The following is a 25,582-nucleotide window of genomic DNA, read 5'->3' on the forward strand; positions in this document are numbered from 1 at the left end:
ACTAAAAAAACCAGCCTTTGACTAATTGCAACATTTATATAAATGATCTAATGGACCGTAATGACTTTCGAGCGGGGAATTGTCCCCTTTCATCGTAGATTTTCCCACAGGGCGATCCAGTGCCAGACAAGCCCCACGCACAACACCGTGACAAATGGCCAATTGAGTGGACTCCGTGGTGCACCGCGCGCTGCATCACGATAGAACTTCACCTCCTCGCTGTGGAAATGGGGGAAGGGGGACCAGTGGGGTAGGGGAATCCCTCGAAACAATCGGTTCAGAGTCTTGAGACAGAAAAAATTCCAACCGGGAATATAACGGGACATCAAAATGGTGACACTGCAGACCAGCTGGTGCGATTTGATAGGTACTGATCGGAAGCCATTGCCGTTGCGCATTCCTGGATGAGCCGATGGTGATCGGGTCGTCCCCGCACTGAGAAGCCTATTCTTCTCCCCCGCGACGTTCGAGTCACAACTTCAGGCCTTTCAGCGCTGGTCGAGCTAATCGGATGCGACTGCCATGGAGTGCGACGCACGGCGCTCGTTCGAACGGCGCGACCCTAATCCGTCGCTAAAATACCCGTTAAATGCGATTAGTGAGTCCGTCTCTATGAGCTTCCAACGGTCATAACGTCTCTCCGCTCCATATATGGTCCTCGTTTTGAACACCCAGCCATTCGTAGGAAAAGTCTTCAATTTGTGTCTGGTATAGTCAGTCACACGGCTTCGCATCACAGAAAAGTCTAAATGTCCAAAAAGAGGATGTATTCATCAATTTTTCCAAAAAAAAAACAACCCTGAAAAGCTCAAAACTTTAACCTGATGCCCTCAAACCACATCTCACAAATTCATGCACCACAACGATGCGGTTTCATGGCAGGGATTCATCGAGCCCCCTCCCTCGACCGCTTATAAGCTTATAAATGCTGTGGAAAAATGGATACACCAGGTAAATAGGTTTAAAAATAAAATTAAAATAAATAAATAAATAAATAAATATCACAATAACTGTTAAAATGCTCACGTTCATCATTGGGATTGGTAACACGTTTATATTGATGTACAGTATATTATATAACATACACAACACCCCGTCGAAGTGTAAGCCTTCACCTGGATACGTTAAGCTGGTTGTGTTCCACCCTTGTGGACATTTGAAATCCCAGGTAGAGTTCGGAAGAGCAGGCTATGTAAGGCGGTATTTTCACCCATAAGTTCACAAGTTGAATATTATGCCTCATACGAGTTAATAATCTTGGTGTTTGACTGCTGTGAGCTGCTACCTTAAAATAAATATACAATTCAAGGTGTTTTATGGAGGTGAGGAGTGATATTGCAGGTTTTTTTTAAATTTGCAGAAAAAAAAAACCCCAGCACGATTCAAAGTTTTAACAATCACGTCACAATGGGAAGAATGAATGGGGTTTATTCTCCATATTGGGGGTTTAAATTCAGGGGGGTCATCCTGGAAAGGGATCTTACAAAGGAGATATGATCCAGATATATAAGATCATACACATTGACAAGATACCACCAGATCATTTTTTTACTTGGAACGCAGCATCACAAAACTACTGAAGGTCTGGAAGGGAAGTTTTTTTTTTTTTTTAAACCTACAAGTAGATCGAACGTCCAGAGTGGGTCTTTCAGCCAGAGGATCAAAATGACTGGAATAGTCTCCCTAAGTATATGTATAAGGTGTCCTTTCAAAACATCACTCGATATAAATTGACAAACTGGGAAGTTTAACCTATGCTCGCTCTGTTTTGCATCTCTCATAAGTAGTTAGTAAATTGATGAACCAAAAGATGTGAAGAGCAGAAGATTTGAACAGGACCTGTCCTCCACTTCCGTGCACATGATGATACCTGGGTTCCCAGAATAAATCCTCTTAAAATTCATTGTATCGCACTTAACCCCATGATTTGATTCTCAGATGTGTTCAGCATTGTTAATATTACTCTTTATAAAAGTTGATCAATCAATAGCGGGTTTAAAGGGAAACAAATAGAAATACAGGTTTGGAGGAAAAATATTACATCGGGCCTTTTCAAACCGAGATCCTCTCAAACATCCAAAAAGAAAAAGGTCTCACATTGTTATTTTTATTATTATTATTATTCAATATAATTGTTGACATAGTCAGTCATTAATATGTTTTCTTATGAACTACATTGTTTGCATTTTGTAAGATAAAACAACTTGCAGTTTTTCGGATTATACTGTGAGTATCGCATTCCCATAACTTTTAAACTTCCCTCGTATATTCGTGCGTAATCAATAAGTCCGTGGCCTCACATAAAGAGTCAATCAACAAAATCGTGCAGTTTTCAACAATAATTTTAACCGAGTTTTGTTACATCGTGCTTTAGATAAACAATGTTAACCGATTAAACCGTGAAATCGTTATTCTTAATTTTTCTAAGGTGTGTATGTGTGCACGTGCGCGCATGTATGTGCAAAACTACGGTCAAGATTGTGTTCCCAGTATTTGGAGAGGCTCTGGCCAGGAAGGATCAGAATCTCGATGAAAAACGGAGCCTAACTGATAATCCAGACAGTCGAAGGAAGAGTCGATCAGTTACAAACGAGTGAATTCCCTACTTTCGGCATAAAACTATTCTGAGGTTTGATATCAATGCAGAGTTAAGTTGAATTTTTCATATCATTTATAACATCCTTTAAATGTCAATGTAAAACTTTAGGAACTAGAACTGCACTCAGGAGAGTGCATACCTCCATCACGATGAACAGTTTACGTTTTGTATCCCACTGAAAGGCCAGTTCGACATCCGGATCTTAACCAAAATCTAATCAGTTTGTTCTTGTTACCTTCCCAACTTACCCACAAAGTTTTGTCATATCCTGTCCCCAACTTTATGAAATATTGTGCTGTATATAGTTTTTGGCCACATCTCTCAATCGTGAAGAATCACTTTCAAAATATTATCCAGATCTTCACGAAAATCTAATCAATTGATCCTGGTCACACCACTGGCTTGTCCACAACTTTTTGAGATATCGTGCTATATATCATTTTTGGCTCTATCTCTCAAAGGTGAAGAATCACTTAAAAAAAATTATCGTATCTGGAACTTCAAGAAAATCAAATCAATTGATCCTGGTCACACCACCGGCTTGTCCACAACCTTTTGAGATATCGTGCTACATATCATTTTTGGCTCTATCTCTCAAAGGTGAAGAATCACTTAAAAAAAAATTATCGTATCTGGAACTTCAAGAAAATCAAATCAATTCGTCCTTGTAACACACCCAACCTCTCCCAAAGTTCGTCTGAATCCGTCCATAACCTTTTGAGATATAGTGTTATATATTATCATTTTGGGACTGATCAATGATGAAAAATCATCAAAAAAAATTTCTCCTATCCCGATCCGGATCTTCACCAAAATCAAATCAATTCGTCCTAGTCACAAACCAAACCTGTCCATCAATTTTCATCCCAATCCGTCTGCAACGTTTTGAGATATACTGTTAACAGACAGACAGGTAGGGGTGAAAGCATAACCTCCGTCCACCTTTGGTGGTGGAGGTAATAACACTGTTCAACAAATGACAATTGATGTGAGGAACAGATTCATGAAAATAACAAGTATGTGTGCGTGTTTGTTTGCGCATGCGCAGCGTCCAACGTGCTGCCTGTGCCTGGCTCATTCTCCTGGACACTGGCAAGCCGGGGAAAGCCGCGCCGAGGAATGCTGCGCCGCGCTGTTTTCTCAGACGTCCAGCGAAAGGCTCTTGAGAAGATGTTCCAGAAACAGAAATACATCAGCAAGCCAGACAGGCGCAAACTTGCCTCCAAACTGGGCCTCAAAGACTCCCAGGTAAAGTATGCCCTCCCATCGAGAATTGCAATTAAATCTGCAGAGTCACCAATCAACGAATCCATGGCCTCTCCCATATATAAGTAGAGAAGAAGGTGACCGGACAGTTTATAATTGTTACACCAGGACCAAGATTGGCTGATAATCCCTCGTTTCTCGTTGTCCTTTCCAGTTAACAAATATTTTTCTCGTTCCCTCCGCTCATCATTTTCATAAAAGCCGGTTGTTTTCACCTCTGTTTTCTGGTAGATGTTCTGAACCCACTGATGATGTGTGCCTGATGCGCACAGGTTAAAATTTGGTTCCAGAACCGACGGATGAAGTGGAGGAACTCGAAGGAGAGGGAGCTGCTGTCTGCAGGCGGTTGTCGTGAGCAGACATTACCCAGTAAGACAAACCCCCGACCAGACCTGGGTCAACCGGAGTCTGGACCTGCATTTATTCCCCCTAGCCTTTCGGCGGCCCCCTGTCTATGCCCCGTAACTCCATGCATCAAGGACTCAGACGATTCAGACGGAGAGAAGATACACAGGAGCGTGGGTCCTCTCCGCTTCTCAGAGTCCGACCAAGAGCTCGATGAAGAATCTGCCGTGTGAGATTGTCTGGTGTGGGTCGAAGGTCGCACGAGTCCAGCCTGAGCTTCATTTCAGACTTTTGTCATTGAGTACAGTATTGACGTAATCACCTTGTTGGTAAAAATGTTTCATCGGCGTTGTACCCATCTCAATGCAACCATGATGGTGACTAAACGAGCAGTTGAATTTTCATACGGAGTGTTTCCCTTTGTGGGGAATACATGTGAATTACCCCAATTATTATGTACATGCACACGAGTAAAGTCGATCAATTTTGGGATAACACGAAAAGCCAATCCAAACATCACGTGGGTATGTCGTCAGTAGCACCCCCCCCCCCAACCCAATTTTATTTTTCGTTTGTGACCATCTTAATAGTTTAAATGTTAAAAAAAGAGCTTTGTACGACAAACGTTTCAAATGCTAATGAGTATTCGGGCTGAAATACACCTTTAGTTTTTCCGACATTGGTGACAACGAAAAGCACTGATGACGTTGTGCATGGTCCAATGGCTATGTCTAATTTATTTGTGCAGGAGATGATTGACAAGAAGCCAATGTTATATTTGATTCAGAAATATTAAATATCAAAGCAACTGTGCACACAAAGAACTTTGGTGCAGGAGGAGGCCATTCGCTCCATCATGCCTGTACTGCACCAACCCTCAAGAAAGCCAATATCTGTCTCTGTCTCTGTCTCTGTCTCTGTCTCTGTCTCTGTCTCTGTCTCTGTCTCTGTCTCTGTCTCTGTCCCTGTCTCTGTCTCTGTCTCTGTCTCTGTCTCTCTCTCTCTCTCTCTCTCTCTCTCCAATGTATCCAAGTACCGATCAAAATCCCATTGAAACGTATCCACCTCCTCTGCTGCCACCACCTTTGTGTACAACCCGTGTTAACCTTCATTCGAAACATATATCTGCGGACTTGTGCGAGCAGATCTATTTCCTTGCTGTTAACTGCTGCGTGCTTGCAGTACGATCAATACAAGTACAGTGTTCAACGCAGTCACCTGTTGGTGACGAAGACCGTTTCGATTTCTTTTGGATGCAGTGAATAACTCGAGCCCAAGAGAGTGAATGCGCTACGTTGTTTGCATCCTCGATTTGCGTCGGCCTTCGGCCGCCATCTTGTACAAAGTGTATTTTTTAACCAATCTGTACCAAACCGTACCGTGCGATTTAGAAAGACTTGTCCACCGTAGAATATTTATCCTTTGACAAAGGGACACTGTGGATATATTTTGGTAGAAGGAATATCTATTTTTAAGTGTAATTCTGAGAATGATTGTACCATGAGGAAGACACATTTTTCTTAATATCCGGTTTTGTGAAAGATTTTACATGACATCACTGATGAAGCGGTGTAGAAATGATACTGTGTGGAATTTCTTTTTGTACAAGTACTGTGTCAAATAAACTTCCCAAGAGAAAACTGCTTGGTGCAGTCTCACGCAGACAATTAGTAAGTGTTTGTACAGTCTATGTATATTTTGTATGCATCGTCGAAGCCTCGTGGAAGACCTCGTACTCGTACACTGAACGGATCAGCGCACAACAGGACAAAAGGGACAGTGGATAGAAGGGGGAACACACAACCAGTAGAGTCGAAGGATAAGATTGCAGCAGTGACTTGGACAAACAATGGGTGTGGGGAGGAATGGGGAGCAGGAGAGGATGCAGAAGGAAACTCGAGAGGGAAAACTGGAAATTTGGGAGGACAACGGCTTGTGGTGGAGTAGAGGGTGGGGAATTAATGAGGGGAGAAAAGATCATGGTTTGGATTGGGGACAACCTGAGATCATGGTGAACAGCTGTCTTGACGACCTTGAGGGAAGAATTAGATTGAAGAGAATGCGGAAGTTGGTTCCACGGAGGAGGACAATAGAAAAACGAATGAGTGGAGGTGAGCAGTGATCTTAGATTTCGGTAGTTTAACCAGAAGGGAGTTGATGGTGGACCGCGTGCGCCCAGCAGAAACCTGGGGGCGTGGGTGGGGTGGGGTAGGGGGGACGACAAAGCACAGAAAGAGCAGAGAGTTCAAGACCAGAAAGGAGGCGGTAAAAGACAAAGTAACCTCCGACCTGTCTGTGATGGTGAAGTGATAGGGATAGGCCCGTAGACTCAGCCTGAGCACGGGAGATTCCAATAATCTTGAAGGCCTTGGTTTCCACGGCATCAAGCTGGGCTTGTGAGGCAGGGGAGCCAGCCCAGAGGGAAGAGCAGTACTCCGTCAAGCTGCGGCTGAAGGCCTTGTAGGTGGATTGGAGTTCAGGCATGCCAAGAAAGAACTTTGTATGACAGAGGATGCACAGTTTGCATCTGGCTTTGGAGGCCAACTTTGAATTGTGGTTTGATGACAACAACCAAGAAAGATGATGGTTGATTGTGAGACCTCAGAGTTTGAATGACTGAACTTCCTCAAGAGGATTGTTAAGCGAAAAAAAAAAAAAAACACAGAAGTGAATATTGTGTCACTGCAGTAGTGGTCAGTTATTACAATCTGAAGCCTTTGAACCGTTTGTGTTCATATCAGACTTTTTAACGTATAATAAGGACATGAGCTAAAGATAATTGTCTGGTGTATGGCCCAGCCCAAGAGAGAGAAGGGCCTTGTCCATTTTAGACAAGAGAGGTTTAGGACATAATGTCATGTGTCTCTCCTTGAGGGGGTAGGGATTAGGACGTCCCCAATAGTCACCCATCACCATGGAGTTAACAGCAATAATGGCAGCATGTATCCCTCTTCCACACCACGGGGGAAAGAGGAAGAAGCACGGGTCCTCAACACTCCCTTCTGCTGGGAGTGCTTCTGATTAGTGTCGAGCCAGCCAGCACACCATTGTACCATGCTGCTCGGTGGCCATCACATCCATTGGTTCAGGAGCAGTGTAATTGATTGGCCGAAGCCGTCACTATGAGTGGGCACAACGTACGATTGGCCGATGCCCACCAGATGCTGACGGAATGCCTTGAAGGTGGGGAAGGAAGGAGGAGTTGAAAAAGGTGAGCGCTCTGTCATTGACTCACTCTCTAACTTTTGATTCCAGAGACGGAAATATGCTGAGCACCCAAGCCATTTAATTGTGGACTTGACCACCTCTAGCGTCATTCTTGGACAAACTGCCAGCCTTAATCACTCAACCGGTTCTGTGTGTATGGTCGTGTCTGTGAGCTCATAGAAGGGGTAAGTTGCTTATTTTGGTATCGTGCACATTAGTTGTCCCCCCCCCCTCCGTTGACTCATTCGGTTTATTGAGAACCTTCGGAGGGAAATGTCAATCAAGTAATTTGCTTGACACGCTAATTATGCATCTAACATGTGTGAGAGTAGAGGCATGTTATCCAACTACTCAGGTACATGCTACACACACACACACACACACACACACACACACACACACACACACACACACACACACACACACACACACACATCTTGACCCTGAGGCTGAGGCTCATGAGCATGGAAAAATACATACATCCTCGCCCACAAGGTCAACATGTAAAGTCATACCGTAAATGATTTCTGTTTGGAGACCACTGGCTGTTAACAACACGCGGAGTAAATTCTCCCAGCAGATGAACTGGCAGGCTGTCCCATGAGGGATTATACACAACAAGCGCATCTTAACTGGAATGGTGACCATTAACCCTTGTGCCACGTACATTAGCACTTGCGGCAAGTGTCCCAACTACTGACCAACAACAGGGTCACCTGCCACTCTGTTGAGTACCACCTGTTTAGGTACCAATTATTAGGTTAACCAGATCTCTAAAATATTGGAACTGATTTTAAAAAATACATAATCATGCTAAAATAAGGAAATTCTATGTATGTCTGTATGTCTGTACGTACATATGTCTGATCATTATGGAATTGAAAACCGCTAGTTGTATCTCCACCACATTTTGCATACTTCCCCAGGATACATAGGGTCAGGTGATGGGAATAAAATAAATAATGATTAAGCTCATGGCAAAGAATTGATTTTCTTGGTTGGAAAGCTCATAATCCATTTCCTTGGAACAAAAATTTGTGTCCGTTTAAATATAAAGACACCTGTTTTAAAAGCCAGTCTTTCCATAATTAAAGAAGAAGCAGAAATGTGAGCTTTATGCAGCAATACCAATGGTAACATTTAATATTCTACTAGCAGGGGTACCCGGCGGTGCTCAGGAGAACCATTGAGGGGGGGAGGGAGAATTTGAGGGCAGGAGAGCCGGTGGGGTGTTGGGGGAGGGGGTGGTAGGAGAAGTGCCGGCGTGAGGGTGGGAGCAGGGTTCGGGTTAGATCAACAGATCAACAACTGTTGAACTCCACACTCCACAATCCTGAGGGGGTGGTAAACAGGACTCAAACTCCAGCCATAGAGCCTTTCCACCCAAACACAAACACCTCGGCAGTTTGCAGTCAAAATTAATTGCCGATATCATTTCTCAATACATAAAGGAAACTCTTGAAAATAACAAATTAGAAATGAACATAACGAACCAAAAACTTTTGGTAAATCCAGCCATTCTTACTGTAACATAACTTACCCAAACTTTTGACAAATTCAGCCATTCTTACTGTAACATAACTAACCCAAACTTTTGGTAAATCCAGCCATTCTTACTGGAACATAACTTACCCAAACTTTTGACAAATTCAGCCATTCTTACTGTAACATAACTAACCCAAACTTTTGGTAAATCCAGCCATTCTTACTGGAACATAACTTACCCAAACTTTTGATAAATCCAGTCATTCTGACTGTAACATAACTTACCCAAACTTTTGACAAATCCAGCCATTCTTACTGGAACATAACTAACCCAAACTTTTGGTAAATCCAGCCATTCTCACTGTAACATAACTTACCCAAACTTTTGATAAATCCAGTCATTCTTACTGTAACATAACTTACCCAAACTTTTGGTAAATCCAGCCATTCTGACTGTAACATAACTTACCCAAACTTTTGACAAATCCAGCCATTCTTACTCTAACATAACTTACCAAAATTTTTGGGAAATCCAGCCATTCTTACTGTAACATAACTTACCCAAACTTTTGGTAAATCCAGCCATTCTTACTGTAACATAACTACCCAAAATTTTTTGGTAAATCCAGCCATTGTTACTGTAACAGAACTTACCCAAACTTTTGGTAAATCCAGCCATTCTTACTGTAACATAACTAACCCAAACTTTTGACAAATCCAGCCATTCTTACTGTAACATAACTTACCAAAACTTTTGATAAATCCAGCCATTCCTACTGGAACATAACTTACCCAAACTTTTGGTAAATCCAGCCATTCTTACTGTAACATAACTTACTCAAACTTTTGATAAATCCAGTCATTCTTACTGTAACATAACTTACCCAAACTTTTGACAAATCCAGCCATTCTGATTGTAACATAACTTACCCAAACTTTTGAAAAATCCAGCCATTCTTACTGTAACATAACTTACCCAAACTTTTGGTAAATCCAGCCATTCTTGCTGTAACATAACTAACCAAAATTTTTGGTAAATCCAGCCATTGTTACTGTAACATAACTTACCAAAACTTTTGGTAAATCCAGCCATTCTTACTGTAACATAACTAACCCAAACTTTTGGTAAATCCAGCCATTCTTACTGTAACATAACTAACCCAAACTTTTTGATAAATCCAGCCATTCTTACTGTAACATAACTAACCCAAACTTTTGACAAATCCAGCCATTCTTACTGTAACATAACTAACCCAAACTTTTTGATAAATCCAGCCATTCTTACTGTAACATAACTAACCCAAACTTTTGGTAAATCCAGCCATTCTTACTGTAACATAACTAACCCAAACTTTTTGATAAATCCAGCCATTCTTACTGTAATTCCCTTCATGTAACTTCCCTTAATGTAATTATAACCTCGAGTTGTTTGAACTATGAATGCATGTAAACATGAACAACCAGTCTCACTTACTGTACAGTACTGTACTCATATTCACTCTATCCACTTGTAAAAACATTCCCTCATATTTACTTTCGGTAAGTTAAGTTTGGGGTAGTTATGTATAAAAATAGCAAATTATTATGCATAAATTATATTAAGGGAATTAAAATAACAACTAGATGGTATTGATAGAATACTTCCCCTGCACAGTGTTGAGAAGGACTTGGTGCAATCCAACTCTTGTGGTTTTTTTTTAAGGTATTTTTTCTTCCTTTGATCCACTATGGTGCCAGACCAGTGTCCGATGATGTCACTTTTATCAATTATATTTCCCATGAGTAGTTGATCAATTAGTTAAAGTTTTTGCATTGATCGGTCAGCGGTTTCAACAATTGCAGAGAATTTTTTTTTCATCCTGACCGGATAAAGCGTTGCACTTGTCGAATTATGACGTCATAATGAAGGCACCGATGACATCATCATTAACATATCTTATTCTGCATGGGGAGTATTTGACAATGAGCTATCTTTCAAAAATTTTTTCCCATGGAGCGGTTTCAGAGATATGGAGGTGCAGAGTTTTTTGATTTTTCCAAGATGGTGCCTGTACCATGTGACTTATGACATAATTATCATAACAAATTCCCACAGGAGGAGGCCCACCTCTGGTCAAAATTTTGTGTCAATTGGATCAACAGTTGCAAAGGAAATTTTTTATCATTACTTATCGAATCAAGCGTTGTACTTGTCGAATTATGACGTCACAATGAAGAATGCGATGATGACATCATTAACACATTATTCCCCATGGGTAGTACTTGAAAATCAGCCGTGTGTAATTTTTTTTCCCATGGAGTGGTTTCGGAGATATAGAGGGGCAATTTTTTTGGGTTTTCCAAGATGGCGCCTGTACCACATGACCTATGATGTCATAGTTAGACTCCAAATTCTTCAGGAGGAGGTGCACCTGTTTGGAAAATTTAGTGTCAATCAGACTAACGGTGCTGAGAAAATGAATTTTCAAAATGCAGACATGTACGTACAGTACGTATGTACGGCACACGGAGGCGACTGATCGCTTCACCCCGCTTTTCGTTTCGCGAGCGTAGGGATGGGAATCTAGGATGAGGGTTAGACAGGAATGATGTAAGGCATGACATTATATGTGAGTTTAAACCAATGAGCAGGAGGCGTCGAGGCCACGCCGACAAACAGGCAAAATATAATTTAGAATTTTCTGGAAGGCTCACCTGGCTTTGTATGGGTTTGAGGGTAGTGGAGTAGCGGCTGAAACCCGAATCCTATCCAGCGTCCTCCTGTTGACCCCAGTGCAGTATTTGGTTTTCCGTTTGACTAAAAATTATAGCATCCGGATCTTCACCAAAATCTCATCAATTCGTCCTTGTCACACACCCAACTGCTCCATCAGGTGTCGTCCGCATCCATCCATAACTTTCTGAGAAATCCTGCTCACAGACAGGCAAACACAGGCAGACGTCCAAACAGGAGTGAAGACATAGCCTCCGTGCACCTTCCGTGGTGTTGGTAAATATTTAAAAGTACACACAAACAGCAACAACCACAATGACCACGGCAGTACCAGCAGCAGCAGCAACTACTACACGTTCATAAAAAAAAAAATTCCTTTTTTGTGTGTTTCACTTCTTCCTATACCCTCATTGAGACTCACAGATAGATATGTGATAGCTTTGTGAAGGATAACATGTTGTCTTCTGATTAAACCTGTGAGTGAAGCGACAGGTACTGTAGGCAGGACAACAGTGTCTATAAAGAAGTCCTGACTTAAAATGATCAGTGTTAACAGCTAGTGGTCTTCTTGAAGAAAACAGCTGAATCTCACAAAAAAAAAACAACTTACTTTGTTGCGCAGCTCAGCTTCTTTCTTCACCGAGTCACGTTCCCAAAGGGGATGGGTATTTACCAGGAAATTAAACAGGCTTTCTGATGCAGTTGCAGTCTGTAAAAGACACATAACCAGCCACTGCTAAAACCAACCACTGCTAACAAGACAAGAGTGGAGGAGCGAGCCAAACATGAATGCATTTCTGCCTAGTGGGTGACAGTGTGCAGGAGGCTTGTGCTTGTTAAAGTTTACGTGGCATGGGTCAGCATTATCAGAGCAGCTAAAGGGTAATTCGTAAATAAAGTCTCAGACATCATGGCCCGTCAGGCCATTGCGGCGTGGAGGGGGAGTGGGAGTGGGAGTGCTTGTAACATGGTGATGATGATGATGATGATGCCGAGGAAACAAAGAAGCGCTCAAGTTTGGGTCGCTACTTTCCTCTATGGCCTTTGTGCTGGGGTGGCACAGGACTTTGAAAACCCAATTATTGAGGTTGTAGTGCAGTTGTAGAGATCCAAACTTGGCATGAGGCAGTGAACACACGAGTCGGGTTAAAATTGTGTCGATATACAACACAGCACATGTATGTTACCGCATTACCGTGTCGGCACACAAAATTACCATTGTTCCCCATTGTCTTGGGTCGCTCAACTGCATGTTTTTCTTTTTTCTTTTTACACTTATTTATATTTTCCTTTTTGGATGTTGTCCAACGATTTTTTTGATTTTTTTTTTCTCCCCGTTGTCCCGGCTTCGATGTCCATCGGCATGCAAAATTTCAGCTTTCTTCGTCACCAGGAAGATAGCGATCTTTAATATCAGTCAGTGAGTCAGTCAATGGTTAGAAATAGCTTGATGTATAATACAGATATATAATATATTATATAAGCTTTATATAATACTGATTCTGAGATTGTCTTCAGTTGGATTTGCCTTCCATGAGATGAACTGGCATGATGACAATTGAAGTCACCACATATGAGGAAGAGAGTCAGGACGAGAGGATAGAAGATGGTCCATGTTTTCGGAAAGCGAGGTGTAAATGGAGTCATCACTGTTTGGTGGACGGTACAACACCCATAAAAAAAAAATGTGGTGGGAGTGGAGGGGAAGTCGTATCCAGGGGTATTCCTGGGGTTGTGGGGAAGTGAGAGCAGTGCATAGAGAGTGAGGAATTGAGTCTTTGATGAAAAGAGCAATTCCTCCACCAGGACGAGGCTCAGGTCTGTCATACCCGGGGAGGGAGTAACCAGGGGGTCAGAGACGACTTGAGGGAGGAAAGTTTCTGTTAAGCAGATTATGTCTGGTTTGTCAGTGGCAACCTGTATGGAAAGATCTGTAAGGTTTGAGCGAAGGCCCCGGATGTTTGAGGTCCACACTGTTAATGAAGAGGGAGGGGAAGAGGCTTTTGGTGAAGGGGGAGGGGAGGGGGTGGTAGGATGAGGGAGGAGATGATAGGGAGGGAGAGTTGTGGACAGAGTGTGGGGGATTGCAGAAAATCTGGGGAGAGGGTCGGATGAGGAGGGGAAAAGGCTCGGTGGTGATGGGATGCGGCAAAGTGGGGAGTAATAAGAGAGGGGGCAGAGCGAAGTATTTTTTTTTTAATGCTGTGAACAATGCTTGGTACATTATGGTTGATGAAGGTTGTGGTCAAGTTTCATCGGAATTGTGTGTGTAGTTTCTAAGGAGAAAGCAAATACCTATTTTGGGGGGGCAACCCCCCTTGCACCTCCTTAGAACCCGATTTTTCCAATGTCATGAACAAAATTTGGTTCACCAAGGGTGATGAAGGTTGTAGTCAAGTTTCATAATAATTGTTTGTCGTTTCTTAGAAGAAAGGAAATATCTCTTTGGGGAGGAGGGGGGGGAACCCCCCATAAACTCCCTCTGTAGACCCCCTCAGACCCTGATTATCTTAATGCCATGAACAAACTTTGGTACGTCACAGGTGATGAAGGTTGCGGTAAAGTTTCATTTAAAACCTCTGTGTAGCTTCAGCGAAGAAGTTGAAAGTATTTGTGGAAGGACGGACGGACAGACGGACGACACGCCATCCCATAAGCTCATCGGAATTACGTTCCAAGTGAGCTAAAAGGGAGTTCACTTACTCCTCAATCCTTACGATCCTGCCCCTTTTGCCTTTCAAATCCCATAATTCCTATGGGAAAATTCCCTCACCCAAATCCACCCATTTGTTCCTCCATCTCAAACCATTCTCATCGTCCTTCCACCTCCCAACCAGCATTTCTCTCCATCCCCGTCAAACCCTCCTGTTCATTCCACATCCGAAACCATCCCCCCACCGCAACCACCACATCACTAACAGTAATTACCCTATTAGATCAGTTCCCTAAGTACAGTGACCATATCCAAATTGCCCCAGTAACTCATTATATCTGTAGGCTGCAACATACAAACGATCCTTCAGGCAATGCAAATCATTGTGGAATTAAATTAATTCCTTTCTTTTCTTTTCTGCAAAACTCCCCCTCGCACTCCCCCTGTTCATTCCTGTGCCGAGACAGTGATCTATGTTAGCGATACCGGTATGATCATACCGGTACAGCATCCCACAATAGTCATACCGGTACGGCAATAGCGATGGATCCCGACCTGTGCCGATTACCAACACTGATCTCACTTTAAAGAAAAATTCGTCTTATTACAAGTTGAAGTTGGAAGTGAAATAAACATTCTCATCATGGTGGGGGATGGGGGGGAGCCACATACGGGAATACTTTGAAAAATTTTGTGTGTCAATGATGTGTACATCATATATAAGAATACATAAAGGGCCATTGGACCATTGCGTATTCTTGAAACCTGCGTAAAAAAATTTTCGCAATTTAATTTCTTATTTTAACAAGCTCAAATGAGCTAAGATCCTCATCCTCTTAATGATGACGTCATAAAACCGAATATGACGTCATTGTGATGTATCAGGTTTGCGATAAATTATCTGTGCTAATGCCGGGCTTGATTCCCGCAAACAAAATTCAAACAGCTTGCCTAGTTTCGGAGATAATGGTATAGGCGATTTCCATTAGCGGCGATATTATGACGTCAACTTTTTTTCTACGAAGAATTTCCAAAATCTGAGATGGTTACTGCCGGTGCATGGGCTTTCTGCATATACATGGCAAGTTTCACGAAGATCCGATGAAAACTCTGGGTTGTGAAACAAAAAAATGTCCAAAAAATAGGAATGACGTCATAAAAAATTGATATGAGGTCATAGTGACGCATCATATGTGCGGTAATTCATCTCTGCGAATGCCCTGTTCAATTCCCGCAAACAGAATTCAAAAAGCTTGCCGAGTTTCGGAGATAATTTTTTAGGTGATTTCCATTATCGGCGATATTATGACGTCAACTTTTTTTCGAGGAAGAATTTCCAAAATCGGAGATGGTTCCTGTCTGCGCAGGGTATTTTTACATATATATGTCAAGTTTCAGGAAGTTTCGATGAAAACTGTAGGCTGTGAAACAAAAAGTCCACAAGAAGAAGATGAAGAACAACAACATGAGTAAGACTTAGAGATCCTCCACGAGGATCTAAAAATAATACCGATATACTGGAATGATCCCATCGGTATATCGATATTGAAAAACATCGATACCGATGGAGCTTAAGGGATAATGAAGCAAAGAGAAAAAACCCATAAAATGTCATAGCCCCGTTGTTTTTGAAACTTTGCTGTGCGGAGTTAAAGGGCTCGCCCATATTTATGTAAACCAAAATGGCCACCAGTCAGATCTTTGAGCAGATCACCATCTTTGAGCAGATCACAAAATAAAGTGAGGTTCCCGTGTATGCTATAATGTACTGTGCTTGTGCCAAGCATGAACAAAATCAGACCATGCATGCCTGAGAAAGGGTTGGGGACACATTAAAGTAACAAAATTGCCATCAGTCGGCCATCTTGGATCTGATCTCAAAACAAAATGATGTGCATATGTAAGCCATCATTTATCTGTGTGCTAAGTTTGAACACCATCGGTAAATAGATTTCCGAGAAATAGTTGAGGACGTGTTCGATATTGGATGTTTTTACAACTAAAATGGCCGCCGGTCGGACATCTTTGCGCCGCGAAAACAAAATGATGTGCATATGTGTACCCACTGTTCCATCATGTGTTGTCTTGGTGCTAAGTACGAATATAATAAGTCCTTCCATGTCCGAGATATGGTTGCGGATGGATGCATGCACGCACAGGCACAAAAATCAGACACGAAAGATGAGGCCATTAATTACCTTGAAAAGGGTGTTTTAATGAACACAAAGGCCCAATTTTCACTCGTGCACTCCGTTGGAGTATGTTTCAAGCTGATAAGTTTCACGGTTTTGGAGTTATGGACGACACACACACACACACACACACACACACACACACACACACACACACACACACACACACACACACACACAATGCCGACAGAAAGTCCACACCCACTTTCAAAATTTTCACCTTTTGTTGCCTGGTCGCCTCAAATTAAATTTCATGAAATGAGACTTTTTCCACCTTTATTTACACACCGTAACCCACAACTTCCAAGTGAAAAACTAATTAAAAATACAAAACGAGAATATCTTGTTTGCATTGACATGCACCGCCCGGCAGAGGAAACCCACAGGAACAGCTGATTTTATTCTGAAATAATCAGAATAACAACAATTTAACACTGGTGGAGGCCAATTAACTTGGTGTGCGATTTTGAAGGTGATTGGTTACACGTGAGCTAATTTTTGTATTTTTAAATATTTTTTTAGAAATTTGTAAAATTTGTTTTTAACTTGGAAGTTGTGCGTTACGATGTGTGGATAAAGTCTGATTTAATGCAATTTCATTCCAGGTTTTACCAGAAGGGGGTTGTGGGCAGACCTTGAGCGCCCAGCGGAAATATGGGAGGGACATATCGCAGAGGGGGGGGGGCGAGACCAGAGAGGAGACGGAAGAAGACAGAAAGACCACCGACCTGCCTGCGGTGAGAGTGAGAGGCCCAAAGACTCAGCCTCATCGCGGGAGATATCAATGATCCAAAATTCCTTGGTTTCCACAGCGTGAAGCCAAGAAAGGTGGGAGGCAGGAGCACCAGCCCAGAGGGGAGAGTCGTACTCCATCAAGCTGCGGATGAAAGCTTTGTATGTGGTCAGGAGCTCAGGTGGGCTGAGGAAGGACTTTGCACGATAGTGAATTCCCAGTCGGCGACTGGCTCTGGAGGCCAGGTTTGAAATGTGGCTTTACCAGGAAAGGTCATGGCAGATAGTGAGACCCAGAAGCTTGAAAGAAACGACTTCCTCCAGAGGATTGTTGAGAAATTGGATTGGGGGTGGGGTGGGTTCTAAACGGTCCTTTTGGAGAGACATAGTGAGAGTGTGAGATTTGTCAGGATTGAAAGACATGTTCCACGCGTTGGACCAGCTTGTGATTTTATTCAGAAATCACAATTTTTATTTTAAGTTATCCAGAACGTAAAATAAACACGGGAATTTAATGACAATCAAAATATTTACAAAGCACAATAATTCAGAATGTAATAATACGTGAGGTAAACTAAAGTCTAAAGTCGAGGCACCTCTACACAAAGCTATAAATACAGACAAGGTAGAAACAAAATAAAAGAAAATGCTTGCTTTATTCTGGCACTCAGCTTTGTCCAGAGATGGTCTTTGTGGACCTTGGAATCGAGGCGTTTTGTCCTGTACGTGTAGACGTGTGCAAAATGGCGCCGAGCCGCTCTCTCGCAGCGGGATCGTTCGTCAGGCAATTTGTGAACAGTATTCAACACCAAGGCTCAGAGACCCCATGCAGCTTAAAATGGTGCAGTCCCCTTTGGTGACATACATGAGGCTTCGAGGGCCATCCCACACGACCAGCCAAGAGTCGATGGCCAACGTCTTGCTCGATATGCGAGCCAAATCGCCTCAGCACGAATACGAGAATCGTGCAGTCTTCTTCTTGTGTTGAAGGAAAGCCAGCCCTGAAGCCCTGTTCTTACAGGCCATCTCCTACCTATGTTCTTTCTTGACCACTTGCGTCCCTCACTCGCACTCGTGCATTCCTTCTTGCTATGAGCTGCTTCCCCATCCTCTCCGATCACCTCCTCCTACGCCCTCCTCTTCTTCCTGCCACTTACGTCACAGCTATCAATCATCAGCCTCGGGGGCATGGTTTTGCCCGCCACCACCATTGGAGGCGGGGCTTCTTGCGTACTTGGTCATGTTATAAAACCACAATTCTTCCATGGTTTGTCACACAAAAACATATGGAAAAGTTACAGGGGTGCAATCACATACTGGGGAACTTGGCCTTAATCACTCTCAAATTAACACTCCCTGCTCCCCCCATGTCCCTAAGACTGAACGGAACCTTCCCTGGTTCCGAAGCATCCATCTTCACTCTAGCAGGGAACCATGACTCATGGACCAAGCTGTCTCCTAATCCGTGCTGCATTTCCCCCTCCACCTCCCGGTGTTCGCCCAATCCCACCCCAGGACATCTCTGCTCGCCCGGACATGGCCTGCGCTGCCACCGGTTGCCATCTGCACACCTGACCCCACCAAAGCTCGATGCCATCCTTCCACGGCAGGAGGGACAAAGCTCACCAAGCTGAGGGAGTCAACAAAGTGTAATAAGCTGCACGGCTAAGCCACATCCCAAATGCCTCGGTTTCACCAAAGCTGTTTTATTCAGCGCAGTCATCAACCCGACCAAATTTCGGTCTCACCCTCGACAGGATGGAGTCGATAATGCCCTCTCGGCTGCATGGCCAGGCCGCTTCCCAAATGCATGTCGATCAGCGCGACACTGGGCACCAAGTTCGGGGCCCTCCCTGTCTACAAAGCTGCCCATACCGGCAGGGCCAGGCCACATCGCAAATGCATGTCCAACGGCGTGATGCAGGGGGGCCATGTGCACATTCCTTCGTCCTCCCAAAGCTGCCACCCTCAGTCTTCGCTCCGTCAAATATGTTATTCAGCATGGTCTTTGGTCCCATCAGTCCCCGAGGAGAGGGAGGCAGCAAAGCGCATTGCCTCCCCCACGTCACCATCTTGGTGATGCATGTGCGTTTGTGTGTGTGTAAACTGTTTAATATATCACTGGTTAAATTCACACATGGAAAACAATCAACATACTCTGTAATTGCAAATGGATGCATGGATGGACAGGCAAGAACCATTATTCAAAGAGTGATGTCGGGGTGTTTGACATGATCATTTCTTGTGACCATTCCTACCTTGTTTGCATACTTTTTGGCAAATCATCCCAACATCCTTTTACAATAAAAAAAAGAGTAATTTTTTTTTTAATCACTTGTATATAAGAGAAATAGCTCAGTGGTGTAACGGTTAGAGCGTCTACTCTGAATCTGGGAGGTCGGTGGTTCAAACCCTGGCCACGTCACACCAGGGACTTTAAAAATGGCAAGCACTGCTTCCTTGCTTGATGTTCAGCATTCAAAAGGACAAGAACGTGGACAACTTCCATCGGCTGGCGTCCATGGCAAGGAGGAATTTCCTCAGGGGAAGTGCCACGCTCAGTGTTGTGAGAAAGGTGGCACCGTTGTGCCATTGTTGGTACCCAGAGTGCCCCAGGAAGTGATCGCACTTTCCCTAAGCTCAGTGGCTGTGTTTGTCTTGTCTAACAGTCCTGTGTTGTGTGTGTGTGTGTGTGTGTGTGTGTGTGTGTGTGTGGTATGGTGTCGTTGGTTGGGGGGGGGGGGCAGCTCTTCTACGAACCTTAAATTCTATTTCAAAAAAAAAAGCATTAAATATTTTACTGAGGGATTCATCATGACATATGCATGCCAGAACTATCTATGGTTTTATTTCTCGCAGCGAGAGTCAAAGATGCCATCATGTAATTCTGCACGCGACACTTTTACAACCGAATGCTCTGCTTCGATTATAGCATTGTGACGTCACCCCAATGACGTTTAAGTGGGGCAAAAGGTTAGTACGAGGCTCCTGTGCCCTCCGAGGGCGTACAAGCACGGCACGGCTCATGGCATGACTCAGCTTACGACATCCTCGGCAAGTTCGGACACCGTCGCACAGAATGAGAAAGTGTCGGAACGAGACAAGACAAACGCGCGGAGTAGGAGCAGAGCCACTGAAAGTTGATGTAATTGATGGCGGTGCTGCCGCTGCATTGGCCGTTTAATACGATCGGTCACGCAGAGCGACGCGCCGGTTCGCTCATTGCACGTTTTGTGTCCAATTTTCTGTGGTCTTTGGGTGGTTCCTCGCGAGGGGACGGCCATGTGTGGTCTCCCCAAGCGGTACGAAGTCGCGGTAAATTTTTCACCCCTTCTGTGACTTGTCAGTCGCTTCCAGGGGATCAAGGTGAGACGTTTCCACCTGCCCGATGCACCCTGGAAAGTTAGGTGGTTGGAAAAGAAAGTGGAAGCGAGGGATGAATTTGAGAAGAGAGGTTTGGTTGAGGTTTTGGGGGGGGGGTCAGGGGGGGAGTTGTGGTTGGTGGGAGGGATGAGTGACAGTGACTTGCTTTGAAAAATTCCCCCCGTTGTCCAATGGCCGATTTAATGGCGGTATAAAAGCACAAACACCTGGAAACGTCCTCGGCCTGAATGCGCTTCTCAAGTCCTCACGCATCAGTTACCCAGCGGGCGTGGCTGCTCGAACCGCATTGAGTCCGAGTCCGGATGCTTTGAACGCTCTGGAGACGTGAGGGAACGAAGATTGAACCCCCCCCCCCCAAAAAAAAAATCCTCTTCAAATGACCTTCGTCCATTGAGACTGGCGGGAAATCTCACAAAGCACCCGGCTCATGGCATCTGAGATTTTTCTTCCTGGCATTCGAGAGACTCGCAAGAGGAAAAAAAAAAGCACTGCCTTGTGCCAGCAGCGGGTGATGCATCCTGGAGTATGGCGTCCGGCGATGCACATGTAAAGTGGGCCATCCTCCGTACAATCCGTTAAAGACCCGATCATGGAATCACGCATTCAATCTGGGGTGCGCCATGCTTTTCAACTCCAACTGCTCGGACATAGACATCATTAATATATTCTTTGGTGAGCCTCCACGAGAGGGGAGACCAGATCGCCATATTTCCAACTTGATCGACATCTTTCCGCAGATAATTGAGCTTTTGTGTATCTCGAAGGCCCTCGTGTTTCGCAGTGACAAAAGTCTCGCGGAAACTTTTATACGATTTCATGATCGCGAGTCGGCTCAAAAGGAGCGCGCATCCCGGTGGCCCTCGAGCCAATGGGATTCATTGGGGGATCATCTATAAAGTCCATTTGCACGATTATAGCAGGGGATGAATGCATGAGACCGCACTTTTGGTCCACAATGCTGAGGACGCGGGTAACTGACGCTCACTTTCAGCGTGACGCACGCATCGCCCGCCCTCCTCGCACCCCAACCGCCGTCCATGGCATCTCGGAACCGCTCGGCTGCTCTCTTCTCGGGAAAGCGCAGTGAGGGTACGCGCCTGGGTCAAAGCCGGCAGTTCATTGCCCGCCTCTGGGCCCCGGCGCCTGTACGGACCTAATGGAGCGTGCTGTGTGAATCATTCGTGGCGGCCCCTTACCTGTGACAGCTCCTCACTGACCGCTCAAAGGGCCATTCACACGCGTGGGACAATGGGTGCCGAGGCGCGTCCATTCACTGGGAGTCTATCATTCCCTGCTCCTCCGCTTTCTTCGCTCCGGCCATAAACTCTCCAGTGCCTCCCCGGCGGGGCCCGGTCCTCGTTCATCGCGCTCCAGAACCGTCCCCGAGGTCACAGCGCTCGCTCGGAACAAAATTTTTTTCTCCGCGGAGCGAAGTGACGGATCTTCTGCCGAGCTCAATGGGCCGTCAGTCCCCCCAGCCGAGGCTTTATTGCATGCGAAGGAGCTGCAGGCACCGCTTCACGTCCAGTCCATGTCTGATCTGCAGAGTCCCTCGTCGGCTGCCAATTGAAATCGGTCGCACAATGCGGTTTCAAACCACTGTTAGGTCGGTTAGGTTATGGGGCAACCGTTAGAACCAGTGCTCTCATTGCGCAAAGTTAGATTGCGATCAATGGGATAGCAACAACAACAACAACAACAACATGAACAAGTCAATAACTGATCATGTGGGATTGGTTGCTATCGACCATTTTCCCGGCCATCATAAGAGCCGTTTGGTGCAGATAAATGTCAAAAACACAGAGGCAATGATGATGACCCGGAGGAGCAAAAGTGTAAGGATGAATCAAATAAATGAATAAAAGTGCGACCACGTGGGACAAAACCACGGAAAATGCGAGTCACACGTGCTGGAGCACGGAGGAGTCACGCACGGCGGGCTGCCCAGGAGCGCTCTCAGGCATTCGCCCTCCAAGGAACCACCTGGGGCTCGACAAAGCAACCACCACGGCCCCTACACGGGCCGCTCTAAGCCACCAATTTGTAGCGGCAGCGGCGGGGCGGGCGCCCGACGGGGACGCAGACGCGCCATGCAAATCGATTTGAGCGCCGAGCAGGGGCACTCCGTCCCGCCGCTGCCGCCGGTCCACGCGTGGTCCGGGTCACACGGACGCGGGATCGCTCCAGGAGGCTGTTCGTCCGCTCTCCCGTGCGCTGCACGCTTATCTGTGCCAACAATGCGCTTAGTATGCAGCGGTAGTTCCACTGTGATGCATACTTTTAATCGCCTGTCTGTCCGCAGCGAAACCTCACATTTCGCGGTCCATTTGCGGTGTCCGCGTGTTCTTACGTGCCAAAGTGATCGATCTTTGGATATCTGGTTGAACCGTGTGCGTCCGATCGTTCGAAACATTGTACTTATGACGTCATACATGCAACGCTAATCACGATTCTGCTTGTGACGTAATAAATGCAACACTGATCATGATACTGCTTGTGACGCAATACATGCACACCAACCACAAGCCTGATTATGACATAATAAATGCAGCACTGATCACTGTGCTGATTATGACGCAATAAATGCAACACTGATCACTGTGCTGCTTATGACACAATAATGCAACACCAATCACTGTGCTGATTATGACGCAATAAATGCAACACTGATCACTGTGCTGCTTATGACGCAATGCATCTAACACCAATCACTGTGCTGCTTATGACGCAATAAATGCAACACCAATCACTGTGCTAATTATGACGTCATAAATGCAACACTGATCATTGTGCTGCTTATGACGCAATAAATGCAACACAAATCACTGTGCTGCTTATGATGTCATAAATGCAACACTGATCACTGTGCTGCTTATGACGTCATAAATGCACACCAATCACTGTGTTGCTTATGATGCAATACATGCACACCAATCACTGTGCTGCGATCAATGCACGATTGAGTTATAGGAGGGAGAGGAGAATGGGAGTGTCGGGGGTCTCAGCCACACCAGGTGCGGCTCCCTCGGTGGATACAATATACAGCTACACAATACAGTAATTCAGGTAGTGCTGCAGATGATAATAATGCTTTTATAGGAATTCAAGGAATATTTATTATATGTGCAAAATGGAGGAAATTTGATTGCTCCACCTTTCTCCAACCCCCACCCCTCCTCCCTTTCCCTCATGTGGAATGCCAAGTCCCAAAATTGATTCCAATCTCCTACAAACTTCCTTTCCCTTTTATCCTCACTCTCTTAACCTCCTTTCTTTTCTCAAACCTAAAGGATATAAACATGATCAATCAACAACAACAAAACCCCTGCCCCAACTATATCGTTGGGAAGGCAAAGGAAAACCCCCTAGTGTAATACGAGTCGATGGGCCTTTTACTTTTCCATCACAGACATGTCGGTGGTCTCTCTGTCTTCTCCATTCTGGTCTTGCACCCTATGCTCTTTCCGTGATTTGTCTGCCCAGGTTATTTTTCTGGCCTCACATGGTCCACCATTAACCCCCTTCCAATGAAACCACCCAAACTCAGGATCGCTGCTCACCTCCACTCACTCATTCCACTTTTTCTCACTTGTGGAGCCAACTTCCACATTCTCTTCAATCTTATTTTCCCTTCAGGTCTTCAAGACAGCAGTTCACCATCATCTCAGATCATCCCCAATCCAAAACTATCATCTTTTTCCCCCTCGTCAATCCACCCCACCCCTCCTTCCAAATTTCCAGTTTTTCCTTCCTCGGAGTGTCCTTCCATCTTGCCCACCTGATGTGTGCACCTAACCCTCATTCCTCACACACTCATTGTTTTGTCCAAGTCTCCCTCTATTTTGTTCTTCAACTCAGCGGTTAATGCCCCCCCCCTCTCTGTGCTGTTCATTTTATCCTGTTTCTTCCTAATCTGTTCAGTGTTCTCGCTCTTCCACGAGCCTTGACTGTATACACAAAAATTTTTAAAAAAAATTCTCGGAATGAAACCGTTGGCAGCATTGATCCTTCCAAGCTTGTTCTATGACGAAAGCAACTCTCACATAAACCTCAAGCCTGAGACCTTGTGTGCTTGAAAAACAAACTACGAGGTGTTGAGGGACGTTGATGTAAACTTTTTGCATATCAACTGCCCCTTTTGGGTAATAGTCCATGGTCATGACCATTTAAGATTTAAGTTTTGACTTTAAGCCAAATTTGTCTCAAAGTTCAAGCAAAGAAAAATTTAAAAGACAAGTAAACTTGAGAGTTCATAGAACACCTTACCTCCACAGTCCCAGGCAGTTTGCCCACACATTCTTGAGAAATAGGAGATTAGAAGGGTCTTTTCAACTGTTGCTTTGCGCATCCGAGCATGTTTCAGTCTGTGCACGAGCCACCAGTTTGAAAGTCGATATACCCAAACATCGAAAAATTGGTGATTTCTCAAAATCAAAGAAAGCGGTAATTTTGATTGGTCGAGATGGCGTAAAGTGGCATCATATTTTGTCCAAGTGTTGCTAAAGTGGAGGTTTTTGGATGTGTTCAAGTGTTTTGTGGAAGCGGAAGTGTTTTGGAAGTCCACGGTGTTCAAGTATATAATTTAATTAAAATAAAATAAAGATTTTAAAGGATGCAAAGAAATATTTGAAATAAATAAATATTTCAATATTTAAAAAAACAAAAACTCTTTTTCTCAGAAGCTGTTGATGCAGCGTCTTTTACGCCACCATATCTATATATATATCTATCTATCTATATATATATATATATATATATATATATATATATATATATATATATATATATATATATATATATATATATATATATATATATATATATATATATATGCATGTAAACCCAGTGTTGGCTCAGTGGTTAGGGTAGAGGCTTGGGATCCAAGGGTCCTGAGTTCAAGTCCCTTTGGCCACTGAATTAATACACACCAGGGGGTTGACTCAGCCTGTCATCCTTCTGAGGTCAGCAAATTGAGTACCAGCTTATTGAGATATTTGAGCCATTCG

The 25,582-nt window shown here is 44.2% G+C and overlaps 2 protein-coding genes across 6 annotated transcripts in view; one reads left to right on the forward strand and one right to left on the reverse strand.

Moving 5' to 3' along the window:
- Positions 1–5,850, forward strand: part of DBX1 (developing brain homeobox 1) — a 7,021-nt gene extending 1,171 nt beyond the window's left edge. The window contains exons 3-4 of the mRNA XM_085880611.1: positions 3,648–3,847; positions 4,138–5,850. Of these exons, the coding sequence (XP_085736737.1) occupies positions 3,648–3,847; positions 4,138–4,443 (506 nt within the window). The 3' untranslated portion in view covers positions 4,444–5,850. The remainder of the gene's footprint in view (positions 1–3,647; positions 3,848–4,137) is intronic.
- LOC147025793 (uncharacterized) overlaps positions 1–25,582 on the reverse strand; it is a 68,113-nt gene that overhangs the window by 5,000 nt on the left and 37,531 nt on the right. For 4 of the 5 annotated variants that reach the window (XR_015058007.1, XR_015058006.1, XR_015058004.1 and 1 more), the window contains 2 exons: positions 12,226–12,324; positions 11,597–11,812 (listed from right to left, as the gene is read on the reverse strand). The gene's annotated coding sequence lies outside the window, so the exon portion shown is untranslated. Of the gene's footprint in view, positions 1–11,596; positions 11,813–12,225; positions 12,325–21,772; positions 22,211–25,582 lie in introns of those variants that run through there. The other variant, XR_015058008.1, reaches the window with a different exon arrangement.

This window comes from Eptatretus burgeri, chromosome 5 (assembly GCF_056783735.1).
Source record: "Eptatretus burgeri isolate ZD-2024b chromosome 5, Ebu_testis_v1, whole genome shotgun sequence".
In the NCBI taxonomy this organism is placed as follows: Eukaryota; Metazoa; Chordata; class Myxini; order Myxiniformes; family Myxinidae; genus Eptatretus; species Eptatretus burgeri.